Below are 22,655 nucleotides of genomic sequence, written 5' to 3'. Positions count from 1 at the left end.
TATCACTAGAGTTGCTAGAAATAGCAGCCAAATCTCACTCAAATCACATCCTATGATCTTATATAAAGATAATTGGATAACGTAGTCCTACACAGTCTGAAAAAGACTTTGATTGTCATGTTTCGAATGCCTTTAATTAGAAATCTGCTTGAAGAAGGTTGATCTGAGGATAAACAACATTAAGTAGCCTTATGGATATTTATATGTCAAACTACAACTATAACATATCCTAAGCTACAAGTAATGTACAAGTATGACGTTCTTTGTTACAAACAATCACATATGAACAATGCTTTAAATATATACACAGATTAAAATAATTTATTTTTTAAAAACAAATATACTGAAAATTGCTGCATAGACAATGTTGATCTATAAAAAAAAGGTGTACCTACTTGTACTTTCTCCAGACATCTTGAAATGTGTAAACAGATGGGAAGATTGTCTTAGAAGAACAGTTACCTCCCTTTATAGCAGACACTCCTGCAACCTGACGAACTTTACTCTTTAATTTGATGCTAAGGTCAAAGTTCACCATCACTTGAGTCCCGGACTCGATTTCGGTTCTCTGTTGAAATGATTTTACTGATATCGAAAATGATATTTAAAAAATATTTTTTTTTTAAATCATGAACTTCGTAATATCCAATTTTTCAGACAACATACCTATGTTAGAAACCACTGATTTTTCCTACTTTCATAATTTTATCAAGTCCAAATTTGGCATTGGGTTTCCAACCATTCCAACCACTTCCGGTGAATTTCAAGGAGTTGGAAGCATTGCATATTCTTACGTGACGGGTGGAAAATACAGGGGTGACAAAAGCCCTTCAACAACGGCGACAACAGTCGTTATTTCCAGATGTCAGCCTTCGTAATATTGTTAGAATTTTAATGATACAATATTTGAAATGCAAACAAAACTAATTTCTTTGACTGGGGAAAATTTTTAGCTGGAGCTTCGAAGAGCTTCTCGTAAAATACTTTCAGACTTGGTTCCGAGGTGACTATAGGCATAACTACAGATATTTGTCCCCACTGACTTTGTTGCCTCGTAATTCCCAGAAAAAGGGATACTTTTAAACGAAATTCTGAACAAAAAATCGCTCGAATTCTGTAGATTGAGCGTATCTAAAGATTTATTGGAAAAAATATTTCCGAGGGGTTGGGGAGAGGAGTTTCGGAAAATTCACATTACCCAACATTTCCCCCCCCCCCTCGTAACTTTCGGGAAAATGGGTATTTTTTAATGAAATTTTATCCAAATACCTTTCAAACGGTGTAGATTACGATTACAAAGAAATTTGTTAGCAAAATTTTTTGGAAAGGGGCGGGGGAGGAGTTTCTGGTAAACAGAGTTTCGGATCAGGCGGCCCACATAAGTTGGAATTTCTCCGTTTTGACCGGGATTTTTTCCAATTATTTTTTTTTTAGCAGTTTTCGGATGATGGGGTGGGGGCATCTTTCACGAAAAATAGAAAAAAAATTTGAAAATTTTTTTTTTTTTTTCACCCTCACCAACCTAGTCCGGACCGATTTGGGCCAGTTTTTTTATCACTGCGCACTTAAAACCCGTAAGAGAAACATTTTCGGTTTTAAAAAAATTGTTAATAATTTCGGAGGAAAATGTATGATTTAAGGGACATCTGGCTGTTATTTCTAGCACATCTCAAGACCTCCCTCCTAGTTTCTTTCTCACTCTCACATCTATTGACGTTTTTCAATACTTTTCTCCCCATAAACACATTTTATGGAATGATGATGCGAAAGTAACACGCTTGCAGTCCATTGCTGGGATATAAGCAGAGTAAAAAAAGAATGGTAATTTAAATTTTTCCTCGTACCCCAACCGAGCGAGGTCGTGTGTGTGTGTGTGTAAGAAAAAAATTTTCTAACAGAAAATTATGCTATCAAAATAAATCATCATGGCTCTTTTACATACCTGTCATTAAAATCACTCTGGATAAATCCCAGCAATAATCTTCTCGGGCTCTCAATATTTTAGAATTACAGAAACAATCATGAATTTTCAAATTTCTTTTCTTTTTTTTTCATAGCATAAATGTGTTTATGAAGGAAAATATTGAAAAACATCACTACATATTTGAGTGAGAAAAAACGAGAGTGGTCTTGTGAAGTGCTAGAAACGACAGCCAAATCTCCCTTAAATCACACACATTTTCGTCCCCCCCCCCTCCCTCCAAACAATTTTGCCTTCAAATTTCTTTGTAGTCGTAATCTACACCGTCTGAAAGGTATTTAGATAAAATTTCATTAAAAAATATCCATTTTCCTGAAAGTTGTGAGGAGAAAAATGTCAGGTCGTGTGAATTTTCCGAAACTCCTCTCCACAACCCCTTGGAAAAATTTTTTTAACAATTCTCTATATACACTCAATCTAAGCAATTATTTGTTGAAAGTTTCGTTAGAAAGTATCCATTTTTTTTTTTTTGAAATTATGAGGCAACAGAGTCGGTGGGGTATAAATTTGTGGTTATGCCATATGTATGTGTGTGTGTATATTATATAAATAATATATATATGCATATATACATACGTATATATATATGCATATATATATATATATATATATATATATATATATATATATATATAACCCATGCTAGCATGGAAAGCGGACGTTAAACGATGATGATGATATAAGAGAGATGTAATATAATATGTATGTAATATAATTTTTCTGAATCTTCAGATTTTTTCAATATGCTAGGCCACTGGTTTTAAATTGATATTAATCAAATTAATATTCAATTTTTCACCCTTATTATTTAAATTTATATATATATATATATATATATATATATATATATATATATACACATATATATATATATGCATATATGGGCACAGAACGTCACGAAACATGTACAACAAAATATACAAAGTACAAGTACATGGAATATGAATTATTTTTTTGAACAATGAAAGACACAAATGGAAAACAAGAACGACCCTTCATCAGTTGTTAACTTTTTTTTACTCTCGTATTTCAAGCATTTAACAACAAGATACGCTTTCGATAAAACAGTTGCTCCCGCAAAGCAAATTAAATAAAATTTGGGATTTTGCAGAGGGTCAAAATTGGTAACACAAACAGGACAGTGAAAAGAAACAGGAATGAGGTTGATATATGTGTGTTTGTGTGTGTATACATACATACAAATATGTATGTATTATCATCATCATCTTTTTACGTCCATGTTACATACTGGGTGGGTTGGATGGGTCCAAGGACTGCATCATGCCCCAGGCTCTGCTTTGTCCAGGTATCTACTTTAATAAGTGCTTTTTTATTATTATTATCATTTTTTTTTTGTACCACCTGCTCAAATGAGGTTGTCATGCAGCTCACAGAATTATGAACCCAAAGAGGAGGGACATATGCTAGGATATGATGTCCGAAAGTATGAGAAAAGGCAGCTGAGATGATTTCTTGTTATATAGGCCCTACATGGCCACTCACATTTAGAAAAGATGATAATAGTCAGGTGAAGCCATAAAGAGGTAATGACATGTCCAGGTGACTCCTCAGGTACAAGGTACATAGAAGTGAGTGAGTACATAGGATATGTGAGTGGGTGGGCTTTGCAAGAGCAAATGGGTAAATCAAGAAATGGAATTGGAGAGTGGAAAGGAGATAGGCAACAATCGTAAAGATTGGGTAGGGTTGAAGGGTGGATGTAGGGAATGGTGGATAAGAAGATGAGAACGACTATTGTTCAGGAAGTTAAAGGGATACAGAAGAGAACAAGGTGTGAGTGGAGAGAGCAAGAGGACAGTAATCAGTTGGCAGGAGGAGGACAAGTGATAAATGACTTGTGCAAGAGTGGGGGGAGAGGGAGGCAGGAGCCGTACATAAGGAGAAATAATTCTGTGGTTCAGTGGAAACAGGGATTATTGTAATGTGTGGGTGGGAAAAACAGCATTAACGGATGAAGAATGGTTTGCAAATGAAATGGTTCCAGATAGCAAGAAAAATATAATGGTATCAAGAGATATGATGTGTGGATGCGGGATATGAGGAGGAAATTGAGAAAGGTGCCTATTTGTGCATATATGTACACACATAGTGCTTCCAGAATCTGTTTTGTAGACATAGGTGTGTCTTCTTGAGAACTGCATATTGCCAATTATCCCACTTCTTCGTCATTGCCATGAGGCTTGGGGTCCTAAGATCAGCCTTCACCAATTCATCCCATGTCTTCCTGGGTCTCCTTCTTTTGCAATTTTCATCCACATTAAGTGATCAGCACTTCTTTGTACAGCTGTCCTCATCCATATCACATGTCCATACCATACTTCTTTCTTGAACACAACATCCAATCCTTCATTAACAGTTTTTCACTCAACACCTCCGTATTCTTTCATGCACACTTACATTGCACATCCAGTGGAGTATGCTAACATCATTTCTTTTTAGTCGTTACATTTAGCGCTTATGTTTCACTATCATGCAGCCTTGCAGTTCTAACACAATCTGCCTTTCATTCTGAAGGAAAAAAACCTTTGTTGCCAACAATGGTAGTAATTCATTGACCTTTCTCCAAACCATTCTTACTCTGGCTGCTCTACTTTCAAAGCAACCACTTACCTTGCTAATTATGTCTCCTAAGTAACAAAAAATATCAACAACTTCTAATCAAGACATACAAGAGAGTTTATTTTGAGTGTGTTCATAGTACATACTGCTCCAGTGCATCTACCATATATGAAGCTTATGTTATTTGTTCACCTGCCTATGGTGTATCCATACCTTACTTTGGTACAGCATATGGAGTTTATACCTACTCTTTCTGCATATCGACCATGGTCATTTCCTTGAAGATACCAGAGTCCTGTCTTCTTTCTTACTTACCTTTCTCATTTGCTAAGTTTACCTTAAGATCTCTTGATTTTAGGTTTAGCTTCTATGCCTGAAATTTCTTCTCTAATTCTCCTAAAGATCCAGCTATGAGCACTAGATCATCAGGATATAAGAGTTCACATGGATAGCCAATCTTGAACTCCTCAGTAAAGGCCTGTAAGATAATGATAAATAGAAGGGGACAGAGGACTAAGCCTTGATGGACTCCGATCCTCAGACTAAATTCTTCATTAAATTCATTAACTCTCACTTTACTTATTGCATCTTTGTTCATGGCATATACAGCTCTCACAAGCCATTTGTCAATGTCTAGTTACCTTAATGACACCAAGATTACTGTACATAATGATGACACATACACATATATATATACACACACACATACATATAAGTTTATATATATTCATATATATATATATATATATATATATATATATATATGTATATGGGTGCAGACATGGCTGTGTGGTAAGAAGTTTGCTTCCCAACCACATGGATCCAGGTTCAGTCCCACTGCGTGGCACCTCGGGCCAACCAAAGCCTTGTGGGTGGATTTGATAGATGGAAACTGAAAGAAGCCTGTCATATATATCTATATATGTGTGTATATATATATATGTATATATATATATGTATATATATATATGTATATATATATATGTATATATATATATGTATATATCTATGTATGTGTGTATATGTTTGTCCCCACCTCCACCATTTGATAACCAGTGTTGGTGTGTTTATGTCCCCATAACATTAGCAGTTCAGCAAAAAGGATAGATAATACGAGTACCAGGCTTTAAAAAAAAGTACTGGGATCAATACATTCAACCATAAATTCTTCAAGGCAGTGCCCCAGCATGGCCACAGTCTAATGACTGAAACAAGTAAAAAATAAAAGTTACATATGCATATAGACATTACTTGGCCTAGAGGACAAGGATCTTGAAAAATTCACTTGATCTGGGTGCCTTCTTTAATGCAAACAGTGAGATTTTTAGTTGGTGCCCTCATGATAGAAAATTTCTGTTGGAAACTTGGGCTTCCCCACTTGCTGACTAGTGAACAGAAAACATACATGTATTGACCCTTTTTGAACACACCTGGAATCATTCAAAGGGAAATAACTCCTTCTCTCCCAGAAGGGATTTTCATTTCAGGATTTTTTTTCACCACCAATTTGACCAGACAGGTATTTTTACCTCCATTAGTAAAGCGATTTACGTGCCTCTCACCAGCAGGTCTGGTGAGCTGCCTATATTGCTAAGTGCAGTAGATGTGAAATCAATGGTAATTTTCTGACCGGCCATAACTGATGACTACATACACACATAATACAAAGAAAATAGTGACCGTGTATTTGCATTGTTGAAATTCTTCTCCTATATCGAAAAGATGAAAACGTGTATAGCGAAAACTGTGACTTCAAGAGTGAAAGGTACTAATTATCAGAGAAGAGCCATCGATAAGCACTACAACATATACACATGTGAAATTGCCAGTATCGTTAATTGATATGGAACTAAACCGGTGTATGCTTGGATAAATATCCCTAGGAAAGAATAACCTCTTTCCACACAGACTTATAGGTGGACCTGGCGCTGGAACACAAAACAATAAACATTTTCAAAGATATCAACGAAATATTAATTTTCAAACGTTACAAAAATATGTACACCCTAAAGGAAATTTGCTATATTCAATGTTTTATCCACATTTTTACTAAATTCAGATATGGCTGTAACTTTCAATTCTAATTATTTCTCCTGGCATTTTAGCACCGGTCATTGTTATTCCATATGCGGGAATTCTGATTTGTGTACCGCGGTGAAAATCTTCTTCATTGGGATTAAAATGGCACCAAAAGGAAAAGAATTGTCTGAAGATTTGAAGAAAATTATTTTTAACTTGTACAAGAATGGTTTAGGATACAAGTTAATTAGTAAAAATTAAAAAAAGAACATATTAGCGTAAACACAGTTGCCAAAGTAATTCAGAAGTACAAAACTACTGGACGACTTAGCAATAAACATCGTCCTTCGATGCGCGATATTCGCCACATCCAACGTTGCGTGATGGACAACAGGCGTCGTACTGCTTCATCTTTGGCCCAAGAAGTGTCTTTTGTTAGTGGAAAGAGTGTTTCCACCCAAACAGTTCACCGTAGTTTGAACCAGTGTGGTCTTCATGGACGCATTCCTCATAGGAAGCCTCTCCTCACTACCAGGCATAAATCAAGTTGTCTTTCTTTTGCCGAAACCTATGTGAGTAAGGGGAAGGAGTTTGGTAATAAAATTCTTTTTCTGATGAGACTAAAATCGACTTGTTTGGGTCAGATGGTATTAAACGAATAGGGCGACGACCAGGTGGAGATAATAGCGACAAACGCACCGTGCCTAGCGAGAAACACTGCGGCGGAAGTGTTTATGCTTTGGGGATGCATGAGTGTGATTGGTGTGGGAGGACTCGCATTTATTGAGAGAACAATGGATTCAAGGCTTTATTGTGACATATTGCAGAAAACAATGTTGAAATGCATCAAGGAACTAGGAAAACATTCCGTGTTCCGACATGATAATGACCCTAAACACACTTCAAAGATGACGACTAAGTTTTTATCAGATAAAAAGGTAAAGGCATTGCCTTGACCTACCATGTCACCTGATTTTAACCCAATAGAACATCTGTAGGGTGTTTTGAAAAGGAAGGTTGAGGAGAAAACCCTCTGCAATGTAACACAATTGAAAGACATCATTCAGGATGAATGGGGGTCGATTTCATCAGTTATGTGGGGAAATTTAGTCGGTTCTATGCCCAGAAGACTTAATGCACTCATTGAAAGCAAGGGTGGGTCACACTATATATTGTATATAAGAAATAACCCTTTAGGGTGTACATATTTTTGTCTCGTTTGAAAATTAATATTTCGTTCATATCTTCGATAATGTTTATTGTTTTGTGTTCCAAATTAGAAAAAATGTTTGAATGTATAGTATATTTTTATTCAGTATAAATTTCGTTTGATTTCCTTCGATATTATCAGAGTAATGGCAATTTTACCGAAATTTTTTAGTGGTGTACATACTCCTATGCGAAACGGTATATATATATATATATATATATATATATATATATATATATATATACATACACACATAGATGCGTGCATATATATTTTGATTAATTGCCTTAAGTCATGTGTAAACAAAAGGTTTATCGGCAAAGGTAAAGAATACGCACACCCGATGTTTAGGGTTAGGGTTACGCCGAAAATGGGTGGTGTGCGTATTCTTTACCTTCGCCTAGTTTACCTACCTAATTGATGGACACACCCATGAAGTAGGGATGATTTTTCTCACATTTGTGATTTCATTTCACAAGTTGATTTGAATAAAATTCTGCTGAGTGGTTGGTGTTAGGAAGGGCATCCAGCTGTAAAAATTCTGTCAAACACAGTCATTGAAGTCTGGTGCAGGCTTCTGCCTGACCGGCTCTTGTGAAACCGTCCCACCCATGCCAGCATGGAAGGCGGGCGTTAAACGATGATGATGATGAATAAATGAACTCTAAAATATTGCATAACTTAGTATGTAATATGAAATAATGCCCGTTGTTCGATGAAACATAACATCAATTTGACTTTCTTTTCCTCAGTTAAAATTATTTTTATTCACCCTCTGAGAATTATAACATTGTTATGTGGTATACACGCTTTAGATTAATGAAGTTTTCATTTAACAATTGACTTAATTATGACTAGTCGTCCTTTGGTTAATCAAAAGGTATAATCTTTACATTGCCGTTCAAACACTTTGCTTCCTGCATGAAGTGCTGTTGAGGTGATCACCTGTATTTTACTATCCCCTCAATTATTATAAATACATACACATAATGCAAAATGGTGTATCAACATCTACTGCCAAATCTGATAGAATTCTGGCAAAACTGTGTAGCAACAGATCGCCAGCAATTGCTTCATCACAAATTGCCATCCTACCTCCTGCAAAAAGGGATTACCCTGCTATGTATAATCAAGACAGCGCAAAAAGTTGTTTTGCACAAGCATTTCTATAGCCAATTACACGGATGAAATTTACGTATGCTTAATAATGTTACGCAAAACAGCCTTCAGACTTTCCCTATTAATTTCATCGTCTTTTGAATTATGAACATATTTACATCATAAGGGTTTTTTCGTTGTAAGGCTTTCTTTTTTAGTTGATTTTCACCTAGCAAGACTTATCATAGATGGTCTAATAAATCACACCCGGACAAGGTCGTGTTATACTGCTAGTTACATATAATTCCTTTATTGGAACAAATTTGGCTTACAGCTGTTCCAGTTGTCATTATAGGTACATTACTGATAGGTTTACTCAACTGGTCTATTGATCAATTGAGGCAAATTGAATGACCTAACAAAATTAATACTACTTTCTCGTCAGATCCATTTCTGAATATAATAAGCAGAGCAGTTGAGGAATGGCTATTGTGTGGGGAAGATGGGGTGTTCGAGTGGAATAGAGAACAAAGGAAGATGGGAGGGGGGTTACAAAGGGGTGGAAGTGAGTAAGGGAGTAGTACAGGAGTCCGTAGAAGTAGGGGCATTGTATTGCCAAATTTGGAAGTGGGACAGTCTCAACCATAGGTCAGTGCCCATTACCATATTAGAATTTTATATAGATTAGATATTCTCCAGCCATTGTGTTGATATTTGATATGGGCTTTCCGTGGTCAGTCTAAGACAATAATGTTCAGTTTTTAATCTAGTATAGTGGAGGAATAATGTTAAGAGAATGAAGGATTCTTTTTATTCAAATTATAGAGGTCATGAAAGCTCTTATTATCTGGATATAAATACTGATAGATTTAGAGATGTTGTTACTAATGGGGTGATGTTGAGTTAAAGTTGTTAAGTTTTAAAATTTAAATTAATAAAAGGGTTAGGGTTTAAATTTTAACTGAAGCTGAAATTTCTAAAATTAGCATTAAGGTAAAGTAAGATATGGAGGATTAGAGTAAATTTGCAGAGTAATGTGTTATACCAAAACAACTATGATGAAGGTGACAGCATCACCATCAACATCAATACCAATAATATAAATAAAATAGCAATATGATAATCTTCCAAAATAATATCAGAAATAATAATACCAATAGTCATGGGCTAATAATAAAACAACGATAAGGGGGTAATGGCCTCAATACTGGAATGAAAGTAAAAGATTAAAGTTAAAATAAGATCTCAAAAGAATAAAATTAAAATAATATTTTTAAAATATTTTTTAAAATGTTTTAAAATAATTTAAAACCCATGAAATATATATATACATATATCCATGCACATATATTTGCATGTATACATACATGCACACATCATCATCATTATCACACACATACATACCCTTATATATATTCTTTTATTCTTTTGCTTTTTCAGTTGTTTGACTGCGGCCATGCTGGAGCACTGCCTTTAGTCGAACAAATCAATCTCAGGACTTATTCTTTGTAAGCCCAGTACTTATTCAATTGGTCTCTTATTGCCGAATCACTTAGTTACAGGAACATAAACAAACCAACATCAGTTGTCAAGTAATGGCGAGGGGGACAAACACAGACGCACAAATATATACATACATATATATGCCAGGCTTCTTTCGGTTTCCATCTACCAAATTCACTCATAAGGCTTTGTTGGCCAAGGTGTCACACAGTGGCACTGAACCAGTAACCATGTGGTTGGGAAGCAAGCTTCTTACCACACAACCTGTATATATAGAGAGGTGAGTTCAATTAGAGGTTATGAAAACCATTTAATGGATACTTGTATCCAATGGATTACTGGTGTATTACCCATATGTGATTATGAGTATTAGTATTAATCTTCATAAATGATAGGTAAGGAAGGAAACGAATAAACTGAAGTTTATCAATATTTAAAGAAAAATAATAAAATGGAGATAAAATTGACAATTGATAAACATCAATTATTATTTATTGATTATAAAAAGACAAAATCTCATCTGACAGCTGTTTCTGTTGGCGCTATTCTCAAACTTAACTACTACAATAATAATAACTATTATTGTAAGTAATTAATTATACCAATTTAACTAGTTGAACTTCATAAGAGCAGAAAAGTAAAGATATATCAATTCATGTTACATGCTGTCCCACTGGGAACCTTTCGACAGACTAAAATTTAGAAGTAGGATTGGAATAGTTATAATTACTATTACTAAATTTTAGTCGGTCAAAAGGTTCCCGGAAGGAGAGCATGTAACATGAACTGATATATCCTTACTTTCTTGCTTTCTCTTTCTTTTTCTTTACTTTTCTGCTCTGATGAAGTTCCACTATTTAAATTGGCATAATTAATTACTCACAATGATAATTATTATTTTTATTGTAGTAGTTAAACCTGAGAATAACGCCAACAGAAACAGCTGTCAGATGAGATTTTGTCTTTTTATAATCAATAAATGATAATTGATGTGTATCAATCATCAATTTTATCTCCATTTTCTGTTTTCCTTTTATATATATATACAGCCATACATGTGCTTTCAAGCTGACATGGGTTGGATGGTTTGACAGAATCTGGTAAGCCATAGGGGTACAGCACAGTCTGCTGCTTTGGCTTGGTCTCTACAACTGAACTCTCTTCTACAGCTTGATGCTCTTGCCAGCTACTTTACAGAGTGTACCAAGTGCTTTTTCATAGCATCAGCACTAGTGAGTTCACCAAGTAACTTGCAAGGCGAGACCTCTCAACTGAATGGAGTATAGTATCGAAGGAGGGGAAAGTATGATAAAAGAACTAGTATCTTGCTGAAGAGGAGATACATGTCTTACCTAAATGGAAAGAGATGGTGAGGGTGTACCCTTGAGGTAAAAGGTGAATATAAAAGAGGTAATAGGGACAAAGAAATGGAAAGTGTAGGTAAGTTCATGAGAGCATGTAGAATGTGTGACAAATGGTTAGAGATGAGGACTGATGTGGACACAATGAACACCAGTTCGAGGTGGAGGAGGGGAATAAAAGAAATAAGAATAGGTCAGGGTAAAAAATAGTGTGCTACAGTGTTTACATTCCTTGTTGAAATTATGACTGGTCACTTTGCACTTTTGAAAACTAGTGGAATAAAAAAATTCGCTTACTTGTAAAACAGGTAAGGGTTAGCATGAAGGAGGACATTGGACCTTAAAATGCTCCCTCAAATGAATGCCATCCAATCATTCTAATATGGGGAAATGGATGTTAAACAAACAATAGAGTGCCAACAGTTCTTGCTCAAAAGTACTGAAGTTCCTTTCAGGTGTTAAGATGCTTGAGAAGAATGAAAACAGTAATACCATTATTACATTACTGGAGAAGACCACTAATACTGTGATCTGTTACATCAATCAATAGACAGAAAGCTGTACAAGGGCCGGGATAAACCAACATAGAAGTTTTAGCTAAGACATTAGTTTCAAGAGAATAAATTATGTAGCATCAGGGTAATAGTTCTTTTGTGCTTTATTCTAGAGCAATGGTTCCCATGAACCTCTTTGACTCCTGTTGTACTCCTTTTGATTTCTTATAACCACTTGATGTTTTAAAAAACCCTATCATATCTTTGTAATTAAATATTATGAGGTATTGTATAAAAAAATTGTTAAAATATTTTGCGTATTGTGGTAGTATAAGCAATTTATTGCACATAAATTTTAATAGGCGTAGGAGTGGCTGTGTGGTAAGTAGCTTGCTTCCCAACCACATGGTTCCGGGTTCATCCGTAACATACCAACATTCTACCTTCACATTTGTTCACATCTTTTGTTTATGGTTAGTCCACATTGCTCTGTAAGGAACATTAGGCTGGTTTTCTGGTTTCTCTGGTGTATAAATTCCTCTTTGGACTGGATGCTAGTCTGTCACATTATCACTCATTTTTACCAGCTGATTGGACTGGAGCAATATGAAATGGAGTGTTTTGCTCAAGAACGCAACATGTTGCCTGGTCCAGGAATCAAAACCACAACCTTACGATCATGATACCACTAAGCCACATCTTTCTTTTGTTTATAGTAGTGATCAAATCTATGTTGGAAATAATAAACGATGACCTGTGCTACAATGAAAACTGATGCTCAGAGAATGAACAAAACATTGAAAAAGAATCCTTCACAATACACAGATTGCTTAGGAATTCAAAATGGTTATTATTGATAAATCAGATTGAATAACAGAAGTTACCACAGATATTTGATCAGAACACTTATCAATCTATGCATCCATGTTCTTTTCTGCAAATTGCTTTTCAGAGAAACAACATTGCCAGGGATTAAGGAGGTGATTTAAGTGGCATTTCCAAACTTAATTAACCTCTTTTTGTCATCAAGCAATTTATCAGTACTTGTTTTCCTGTGGACACTGCAGCAAAGGTAAACATCCAACCTTTGCCTCTAGTGCCAGGTAACAAGAAACTCACATCTATTCTTTTACTAGATATATAAACCATTTCCCAATTCCTACTTTCAATGAGAAACTGCATTATCTGTCTACAAAAGAGTATTCAAATGAATTTTTGTCATAGATCAAGTTCCAGGATCAGCTGGGAACTGATCTTTTTTTTTTTTTTTTTTTTGCATCATTTCAACCTTTTAGTTGATATTAGATGCAAAAGCCTGGTTGAGTCTGCCACCAGTCTTGTGTGTGGTGTTGCTATGCAGGCTTGTTCTGTCAATCCCAACTTCTTGAACACTTTTTCAAGCCAGTACAATGATATTCTTTACAAGTATACTAGCATTACCTACCTTGTGTTAAAAAAAAAACCAAGCTGCAAGTCATTCTGTTACCAATCACATCACTGATGGATCATTAGTCTTTACCAAACCATGGCATCTTGCTTTTGATTAATTTAAGATTGCTAAAGCAGAATTTGATTGTATACTGGAAATGAGCATTGTTTGCTCATCTGAGAAAAATCGGTCATCACCCCTTTCATAGGGGCCCTAAAAAAACTACAGGTGACTGACAACCTTGTGGTTACTATCAGATACTTAACCCCTGCACTAAATTTAATAAGTACTGTATATCTCAATTTGATCTCAAACTCAAATTCCCAGCATCCACATCAGACTGTGGTTGGTTGAGAGAATAAGTTGATGCTATTATAGGCAATCCAATCCAGTCCCATTTATAGGATTTCTCAGCCTCTCTTTATGGTGCTATGATATTATCAACAAGTTATCCATGCATACAATCAAATACGTATTGACTTGGATGATATTCACAAAACTGAAGTCTGAGTTTCTTTGAATGTTGTTCTGTTTGAAAAACACTGCATCAACATTCTACCACTTCATCAATATTTTCATTTGTCCGCAAATTGATAATCTATTGTTACAAGCACATCCAGAGGAATATAAAAATTATCTCCCCCTCTTCCCCAATTGTCTTTTTCGATATGGTGTCACTACTAACTATATAACTGTAATATTTTCAAGAGTCACTTCTTTATACTTCCTGGGATATTTCATTAATAAACATGGAATTCACCAACTCAACTAAATGTTAAATCTATCTCCAAGATTTTCCTGTTCCTAATTCAATGAAGGAATTAAAGGAACTTCTCACCCTGAACAATTTTTATTAAGGAATGAATAAGGGAATGTAGAAGGCTAGAAGTGTCTTGTGAAGATGTGTCCACTTTCCAGATGTACCTGAATTTCATGGACATCCATAAGAACAACCTTAGCCTATACGAACCACTGGAAAACTGAAAGAAGACAAAATACATATTGTGATGGTTGAGATGGAATGCCAGGAACCCCAAAGGAGAGAGGTTTACTAAAGACCACAGCAATGGACTTTTGACAATTAACAGATTAATTTTCATTAAAAAAGAAGCAAAAAATGCTCACAGGTCAGTTTTGAAGATCCATTTTGCTGAAGGTGATCAGTATGGAAGATTGTTGAAGCTTGATTTTATCTAGGTGATAGTGTTTCACTCTTTAATCAATGGAGAGTCTCAAAAGCAGGAGAGACCTATAACATGTGGTCATATTGAATATGCATGGGCAACCACTTTCTCATGACTCCAAAGACCATATAGCTCTTCTGAAATTGTACCTTTATAGTAAAAGTGATGAAGAGATCAATCAGATTAATGGTCCAGAGCAGAAGGCCCAGTTTCTATTCATGTGGCAGTGATTGTCACTTAATGGTCCTCTACCCAGAAGATGAAGAGGAAAAGCCAATAGAAAAAAATGGGTTACAGACAGCATTTATCATTTATATTACCATCATCATTGTTTAATGTCCACCTTCCATGCGGGCATACTATTGTAGCAGTTTTGTATGTTGGTGAGAAACATCACCTGTTTGATTCGCAGTTCTCACTTGCAACAAAGCTGTGTGGTTTATTTCTTCATGAGGTTACTAGGAATTTAATGGATGCTGTGTTATAGATGTATTGGTGATTGGCATAAATGTAGCAAGTCTTGTTGGCCATTCTCCATGACAACACCTTTGCAATCATGTTTAAAATGTACACCCGCCATTTGTTTTGGGGTGTACAACCTGTTATTCCTCCCTCCCCAATCTTCTATTGCTAAATCCCATACCCTTTTCTTTTTCTTTGTTTCCTTGGTGAAATAATTATGTTTTTTTTTTTTTCTTGATAATTTGATCTTTTATACTTTTAATATGTTTTACGTTCTTTTCTTCTTGTGAAAATATGTTGCTGATAAATTGTTGTTTGAAAAGAACCCCCCCCCCCCCGTTGAAATGACCTTTATTTATTGTTACAATATAAAACAACTGCTTCAAGTTATTGTATTAAGATTAGTAGAAGTTCTTTGTCATTTGTGGTAGGCTACCATGGTCAGTTATATAGTACTGTTATATGGCCAAAGGAAGAAGGAGAGAGAAAAAGAGTAAGAGAAGTTGTTGAGTAGAAAGGGTGGTGACAGCTGTGAGTAAAGAGAGGGAGACACATCTCTCTCTGACAGTGAAGAAATAAAGCAGGGATGTATTTCTGCCAAAAGCTGAGTAAAAGAGAGAGGTATGTTAACTGAGCTAAATGCTGTATAAAAGGGAGAGATATACCTCCACCAAAGGTGCCAAATAAAAGAGGAAGAATTCTATTTGGGTTCTGTATTTATAATAATTCCCTAGTTAAAGTAGGTTAGCAGAACAAAAAATTTCTTGTTGGTTAGCTAGTCTGAACTGTTGGTGATCTGAATAGTCAAGAAATTAACAGATGACTTGTAAATTTCCAAGGTGCTTGTTAACAAAGCAAAGAAAATAAGCAAGCAGTAACAGTTAGGCTCTGGTTTCGATTCCTGGTTGAAAATCCTACAACAGTCATTTCAATGTTTATACCCATGTGATTTGTAAATCTTTTGTATGACATATCATGATAGTTGTAAACAAATATCATTGTCATACAAGTGAGGCTGTTAGTTTCAGTCTTCTTTGAGAAACATGTCTAGGTATAAGATATCTTGCTTAGAAACAGGTGAGGTTTGTCGACAGGATGGGCACCCGGCCATAGAAAATCTGCTTCAACAAACTCCTGATCCGTGTAAGCAGCGAAAAATGAAAAGTGGACGTTAGAAATTATGTGTGTGTGTGTGCAAATTGATAATATATAACATCAGATTTAGATAAAACATGCAATAAGTGTGCGTAAACTAATGATATGTTTGTAAAGTTATGGTTTCAGGTATAGACAGGAAGGCCTGGAATTTTAACAGAAAATGGGGTCGGGCAACGTTTGTCTTTATGGGGAGTTTTAGGACTAAGGCAAAGTGATATTAACTGATATTTAAATGAAAGTCTCTATTGGAGTATCTCTATAAATAAATAAATTCAGAGACGAGATAAATGTGACCGAGTGAAGTTCATGTCTTTCTATAGAGTAACAGTAGCGTAAGTGCTCTCAGTGAGAAACAGACTTACGAGTGACATGTACATAGATGTATATTGCTTTAGAGAATGCAATGTACATTTCGTGCGTGTAAGACAGCAATTCATCAGATTTTAGCAAACTAAGGTAGAAATATTGGTATCATTTGCATGTCTAGGTGGACGTATTCAAAAAGCACTCCACCCCTTCCTTCTCCGAAATTTTATTTTCGGTTTCTTTTTTCAACGAAGGAGATTAAATTTCGCTTTACAAAAAAAAGCAGCTTTTAAAATTTCAATTTTACCGCCCTCCACCCAAAATTTGCTTTTCACAGTTTTCGAATTTTTTTAATATTATAATTCTATTAAAAGCCTGGAAGATTACGATTCTGAAAAAGATTGTTTTCAAAATTTCAATTTTATTAATTATACCAATTGCTTACGATAATTTTTCCACTTGCATTTTGTGAGCATAATCCGAAAGAATAGTGCTCGTTAAACAGAGAATCATTAATATTTCTAATGAATTAAGTTTGTATCGAAAAACACATTTTTTTTTCGAGTTATATCCGAGTACCGATTTAGATGTAAACTTTAAAAAAAGTACAAAATTTACTTACAAATAACAATAATAATTTCATGCATTCGAGTAATGCATAAAATGTTTTGTAATCGAAAGTTAAAGAATTCATTCTGATGATTTTATTTAAAGATCATTTAGGAAAAAAAAGAGTTAAATGACAATGTTCCTCAAGAACAATATAAGTAGATAAGTATATGGGAATATAACAACAAACGGCAACAGACTGTATGAAGAAGTATGAAGAGGAGAGAAAGACTTGGAGCAAAAGAGAAAAGGCGGAAAAAGATATTTAAAAGACTTTAAGCAAGTGCTATCCCACAATTCAATCGTTTACATGTGAACGCTAAAAATGGCGTCGAAATTCAAGGTTGGAGATCTTGTATGGTATGTTTAGTAAATGGTTTAATTGCTTTGTTATTCTTTAACCGATTTATGATTTTATTAAACAGCTCTGTTTTTATCATCTTACATTAACTGATAATTTTTGTTTTTTAAATGCAGGGCGAAAATGAAAGGTTTTTGTGCCTGGCCCGCCAAGGTAAGTTGTATTATATGCATTCTGGTTGATGGCTGGAGAACGTGTAGTTTTATTGTTTCTGATTCGAATAGCGCCAATATGATGGTGATGCATACAATATCGAACCACCAAAAAATACTCCTTATATTTATTTCGTTAGCTTTAATATATTTAGATAAAACAAAGGATATATTTCTCATTATTGATTAGATTAACGTATATATATATTAGATTGTTTGATACATACATCTATATATATTGCATACTTTTTTTTCCCCATCTTCACTTTTCCTTAATTACAAATTGTTTGATTTTTAAAATGTCCATAAAAGTTTCTATTTACGAAAACAAGCCATCTCTTCATCTGGTTCATTTCTTAAACTCTGTCATCTGGAAGCGTTAACAGAAAAAAAGTTATTAGTATTTATTTATTGGGTATTGTTTGGCATTATGGAATAATTGTGGATTGAAGGGAGCTAACAGCATGCTGTGGCCCGCTCTCCTCGCCGGGGCCGCACTTTTTTTTTTGCGGTAAAACACCGTTATTTATTTCACATTAATCTGCCATTTTCCATGTTTACTTTCACAATATATTCTTCGCAGTATTAACACTTCTTTCTCTTCCAGTTGTGTTTTGAAAACAAAATATTAAATATGCACAAGTTAAAAGAAATCCTGTAGAAACTCTTCTCGTTTGGTTTACCACGTTAGTTTCTGTTAAATATTTCATGTATACCGAAACAAAATCTTCACATTCTTTAAAATAATTTCAGAAAATGACCTCCAGTTTAAGATTAAAGTTTTAAAAATCATATAGGTACTTAAAAATCATATCGGAACCTGAAATGGTTAGGTGCACGTATTTTGATCACTTTACGTTATGGATCAAATTCTTTGTTAAAAGGAGGGACTGGCATTGGAATTCGAATTGGTATCAAGAACATCAAATTCAGGATTTAATTAAAGTTTAAGCTTAATGAGCACTTTTCAGATAACTTTTTGTATATTTATATTTCTGTAGAGTTTTAAAAGTAAACGAATTACCGTGCTATAATAATATCACTAGGAAATTTTTCAGTTTATTCCTCTACATTCAGTTTTGTAACCAGTTTTAGAGATAGAACAGTGAAATAAATTTCATTTTGGATTTGGTATTTTTTTTTTATTGAAAAAAATATTTGGAGAGATTTTTTGTGATAAGATAGTTCTGTAAAATGACATTTTTAAAAAACGTTTTAGTTTTAATAACTTTCTGTATCAATCGTTTTAACTGTCAGGGAAGTGCTCATTCAAGTATTTGCCGGTTCTTTGAGAACCATTAAGGAGTACTGCTTATATAAACTTAGATAAAAGCATAAGAATTATAGGTAGTTCGGCATCTTGTACATGTTCACAAATATCCCTTAATCTAAAACTGCTAATTATTATTTCATTCATTAAAGTTGTCTATTTTAAAACTTGCAAAATCAAATAACTGATCACTGATATTTAAATATTCCTTTTCTTTATATCTCCTTTTAAAATTAATATTTTCTTTCAGATTATTGAACCCATGTCTGAAGTTAAAAGACCAACTAGCAAAAAGACACATCATTTTGTTTTTTTTTTTGGTTCTGAAAACTAGTAAGTAAATTTATGATTTTCTAAATTAAACAATTTAGCATGTGTATAAGACACATGTGAACGCAAGTTATGAGCCAGTGTGTCATAAATTCTTCACTCATTCTCCAAGATACATTGCTGTATTTATTTATGGCAGAGGTTCCTCGAAATGCTGAGGAATAACCATTCTAAAAGAGATGAGTGAGCGACGAGAGCTCGCAGATTAAAAATGATAGTGAAAGCGTTCTTGGGTTTTCTTCAACTTTTTTTTTATTCCACTTACCTCCACTACCCCACAGCACTCTTTACCTTGCACTTAAATTTTCATTACATATCCTAATTATTGTAATCATCTCTGTTAGGTTCCCCCACCCTCACTTTTAATCTGAAAGTTGAAGATATGAGTTCAGTGTGTTTAATGTTCAGCAATGTAATAATTTTGATAACCTTATCTTTCACCTGATTCCAACACCTCATATTGTTTGATCTTTTACTGTTTATCTGCAAGCCATTTGGGTTTTCTTAAATTTTTATTTTTTCCCATGTCTCTGCCCACTACATGTTGAGAATTCCTTCTTTGAAAACCACTTGTATATTTCCTTAATTATGGAAATATTGTTGCTATTAATTGCCATGAAGTTTTAGTCCATAGATATAGAATAATGCATTCATTTTTTAAGATGCACCATCAACAAACATCCAGTTAGAAATGTATTTGTGCAGATTGTTGTTAATCTTTATATCAAAATGAAACATCTTTTTTTTATTTATGAATGCTGTATTCTTTCAGCTGTTAATTCTTTACAAGGCGCAAATGTAGCTAGTTCAAACTACAACATTGTCAACAATTGTGTCTTGCATGGTGTTGCTTTTAAAAAAATCGACACTACCAAAAATTTGCATGTTTTATAGAGGTGGCCACCCATTTCGTAGCATATTTAAAAACTGATCGAGAAATATCTTGTTTATAGTTAATATTGAAATATTGTACTTGATGCATTTTACCCACTTTTCTTTTTATATCTAATTGCCTTCTCCAAAAATACATCTCTGAAATTCCTCTACTCCAAGCAAATTGCAAAAATTTAAACTGGTTATTACTCTGTATAACACCCTATATACCCTAGTTCTTGAAATAAAAGGGTCTATGAAGCATTGGAATATTTTCCTCATATCACAAAATGAGATCTGTTTCAGCATATATCATGCATTACTTGAGGTTGTTTTAGGGTTTTTATTCTCCAAAAATTTGAGCAACCAAATCTCTTACCACTGACACATACTTCTGGTTTTATTTTCTACAGCAGTATGCTGCGACCTTTTTTTTTCACTTGCAGTACACTTATATTGTTTTCAAAATTTGGTGTCACACCTGAACTAAAAGTATAAGGAAAAAAAAATTATATTCAGGTTACACTGCGTCACACCGAGCATCTTCTTGTGGCACACTGGTGTGCCATGGCATACTGGTTGTGGAGCATTGTTTCTTAAATGTGAGCAGTACTACTAGTGAGGGCAGTTAAAAATTTTATATGGGTATTTGGCACAAAAGAGTTGTGGGGGTGCATAGATGTATATGTACAGTTTTTTAATTATTGTCTCCTCATTAAGTAGTAATTTTAAAGAGAATTTGGTCGCAAGTGCAGCAACAACAACATCAACAATAATGGACTTTGAAATGTGAATATGTAAACAAACAAAAATGAATATATATATATATATATATATGTGTGTGTGTGTATATGTATATACATATATATATATATATATATATATATATATATATATATATATATATATGTGTGTGTGTGTATATGTATGTATATATATATATATATATACACACACATACACTATACATCATCATCATCGTTTAACGTCCACTTTCCATGCTGACATGGGTTGAACGGTTTGACTGAGGACTGGTGAACCAGATGGCTACACCAGGCTCTAATCTGATCTGGCAAAGTTTCTACATCTGGATGCCCTTCCTAATACCAACCACTCCAAGTGTGTAGTGGGTGCTTTTTACGTGCTACTGGCATGAGGGCGAGTCAGGCGGTTCTGGCAACGACCATGCTCAAAAGGTGTTTTTACATGCTACCTGCACGGGAGCCAGTCCGGTGGCACTGGCAACGACCACACTCGAATGTTATTTTTTCACATGCCGGGCAATGATCACGCTCAAATCCGTGGCCCTGGCAACAATCATGCTCCGATATGCTTTTCAATGTTCCACTGGCATGAGTGCCAATCGGGCGGTACTGTCATTGGCCACGTCAGCGATTTTGGTTTGCTTACACTTGCCTCAATAGGTCTTCGCAAGCAAAGTTCATTGTCCAGTGAATGAGAGGTACTCATAAGTGGGCTGGTTACACCCCATGTTCGGATGTGCTTTTAATATTTCACTGGCACAAGTGCCAATCAGGCAGTCCTGTCATTGGCCACGTCAGCGATTTTGATTTCACTTGCCTCAATAAGTCTTCACAAGCAAAGTTTATTGTCCAATGAATGAGCGGTATGCATAAGTGGGCTGGTTATACCCACTGGCATAGGCCACGGGTTATGGTCTCACTTGGCTTGTCGGGTCTTCTCAAGCACAGCATATCTCCAAAGGTCTCGGTCACTAGTCATTGCCTCAGTGAAGCCCAATGTTTGAAGGTTGTACTTCACCACCTCATCCCAGGTCTTCCTGGGTCTACCTCTTCTACAGGTTCCCTCAACTGTTAGAGTGTGACACTTTTTCACACAGCTGTCTTCAGCCATATGCAACACATGACCATACCAGCGCAGTCGTCTCTCTTGCACACCACATCTGATCCTTCTTATGTCCAACATTTCTCTCAGGACGCTCACACACTGACATCCAGTGGAACATACTGGCTTCATTCCTTGCAAGCTTACACATGTCCTCAGCAGTTACGGCCCATGTTTCACTGCCATGTAGCATGGCTATTTGTACACTTGCGTCATACAGTCTACCTTTTACTCTGAGCGAGAGGCCTTTGTCACCAGCAGAGGTAGGAGCTCTCTGAACTTTGCCCAGGCTATTCTTATTCTAGCAGCTACACTTTCAGAGCATCTACCCCTGCTACTGACCTGGTCACCTAGGTAATGGAAGCTATCAACCACTTCTAGTTTTCCTCCCTGGAATGTGACAGAAGCT

General features: G+C 35.1%; 2 protein-coding genes across 7 annotated transcripts in view; one reads left to right on the top strand and one right to left on the bottom strand.

Annotated features, from left to right (window-relative positions):
- Window positions 1–2,358, bottom strand: part of LOC106876924 (NAD-dependent protein deacetylase sirtuin-2) — a 57,680-nt gene extending 55,322 nt beyond the window's left edge. For 2 of the 4 annotated variants that reach the window (XM_052973763.2, XM_052973764.2), the window contains exon 1: window positions 396–530. Coding sequence is in view for 2 of the 4 variants with exons in the window: in XM_014925680.3 (XP_014781166.1) it covers window positions 396–414 (19 nt within the window). In the remaining 2 variants the exon portion in view is untranslated. Of the gene's footprint in view, window positions 1–395 lie in introns of all 4 variants that reach the window. The other 2 variants (XM_014925680.3, XM_089365447.1) reach the window with 2 other exon arrangements.
- A 15,336-nt stretch (window positions 2,359–17,694) lies between these two features.
- Window positions 17,695–22,655, top strand: part of LOC106876941 (cytokine-like nuclear factor N-PAC) — a 68,643-nt gene continuing 63,682 nt past the window's right edge. For all 3 annotated transcript variants that reach the window (XM_014925718.3, XM_014925709.3, XM_089365446.1), the window contains exons 1-3: window positions 17,695–17,754; window positions 17,872–17,908; window positions 19,428–19,510. In XM_014925718.3, coding sequence (XP_014781204.1) covers window positions 17,720–17,754; window positions 17,872–17,908; window positions 19,428–19,510 — 155 coding nt within the window. In that variant the 5' untranslated portion in view covers window positions 17,695–17,719. The remainder of the gene's footprint in view (window positions 17,755–17,871; window positions 17,909–19,427; window positions 19,511–22,655) is intronic.

This window comes from Octopus bimaculoides, chromosome Z, assembly GCF_046866305.1.
Source record: "Octopus bimaculoides isolate indiv1 chromosome Z, ASM4686630v1, whole genome shotgun sequence".
NCBI classification, from domain to species: Eukaryota; Metazoa; Mollusca; class Cephalopoda; order Octopoda; family Octopodidae; genus Octopus; species Octopus bimaculoides.
Note: the sequence above shows the minus strand (reverse complement) of the source record. Positions and strands in the feature narration are given on the sequence as shown.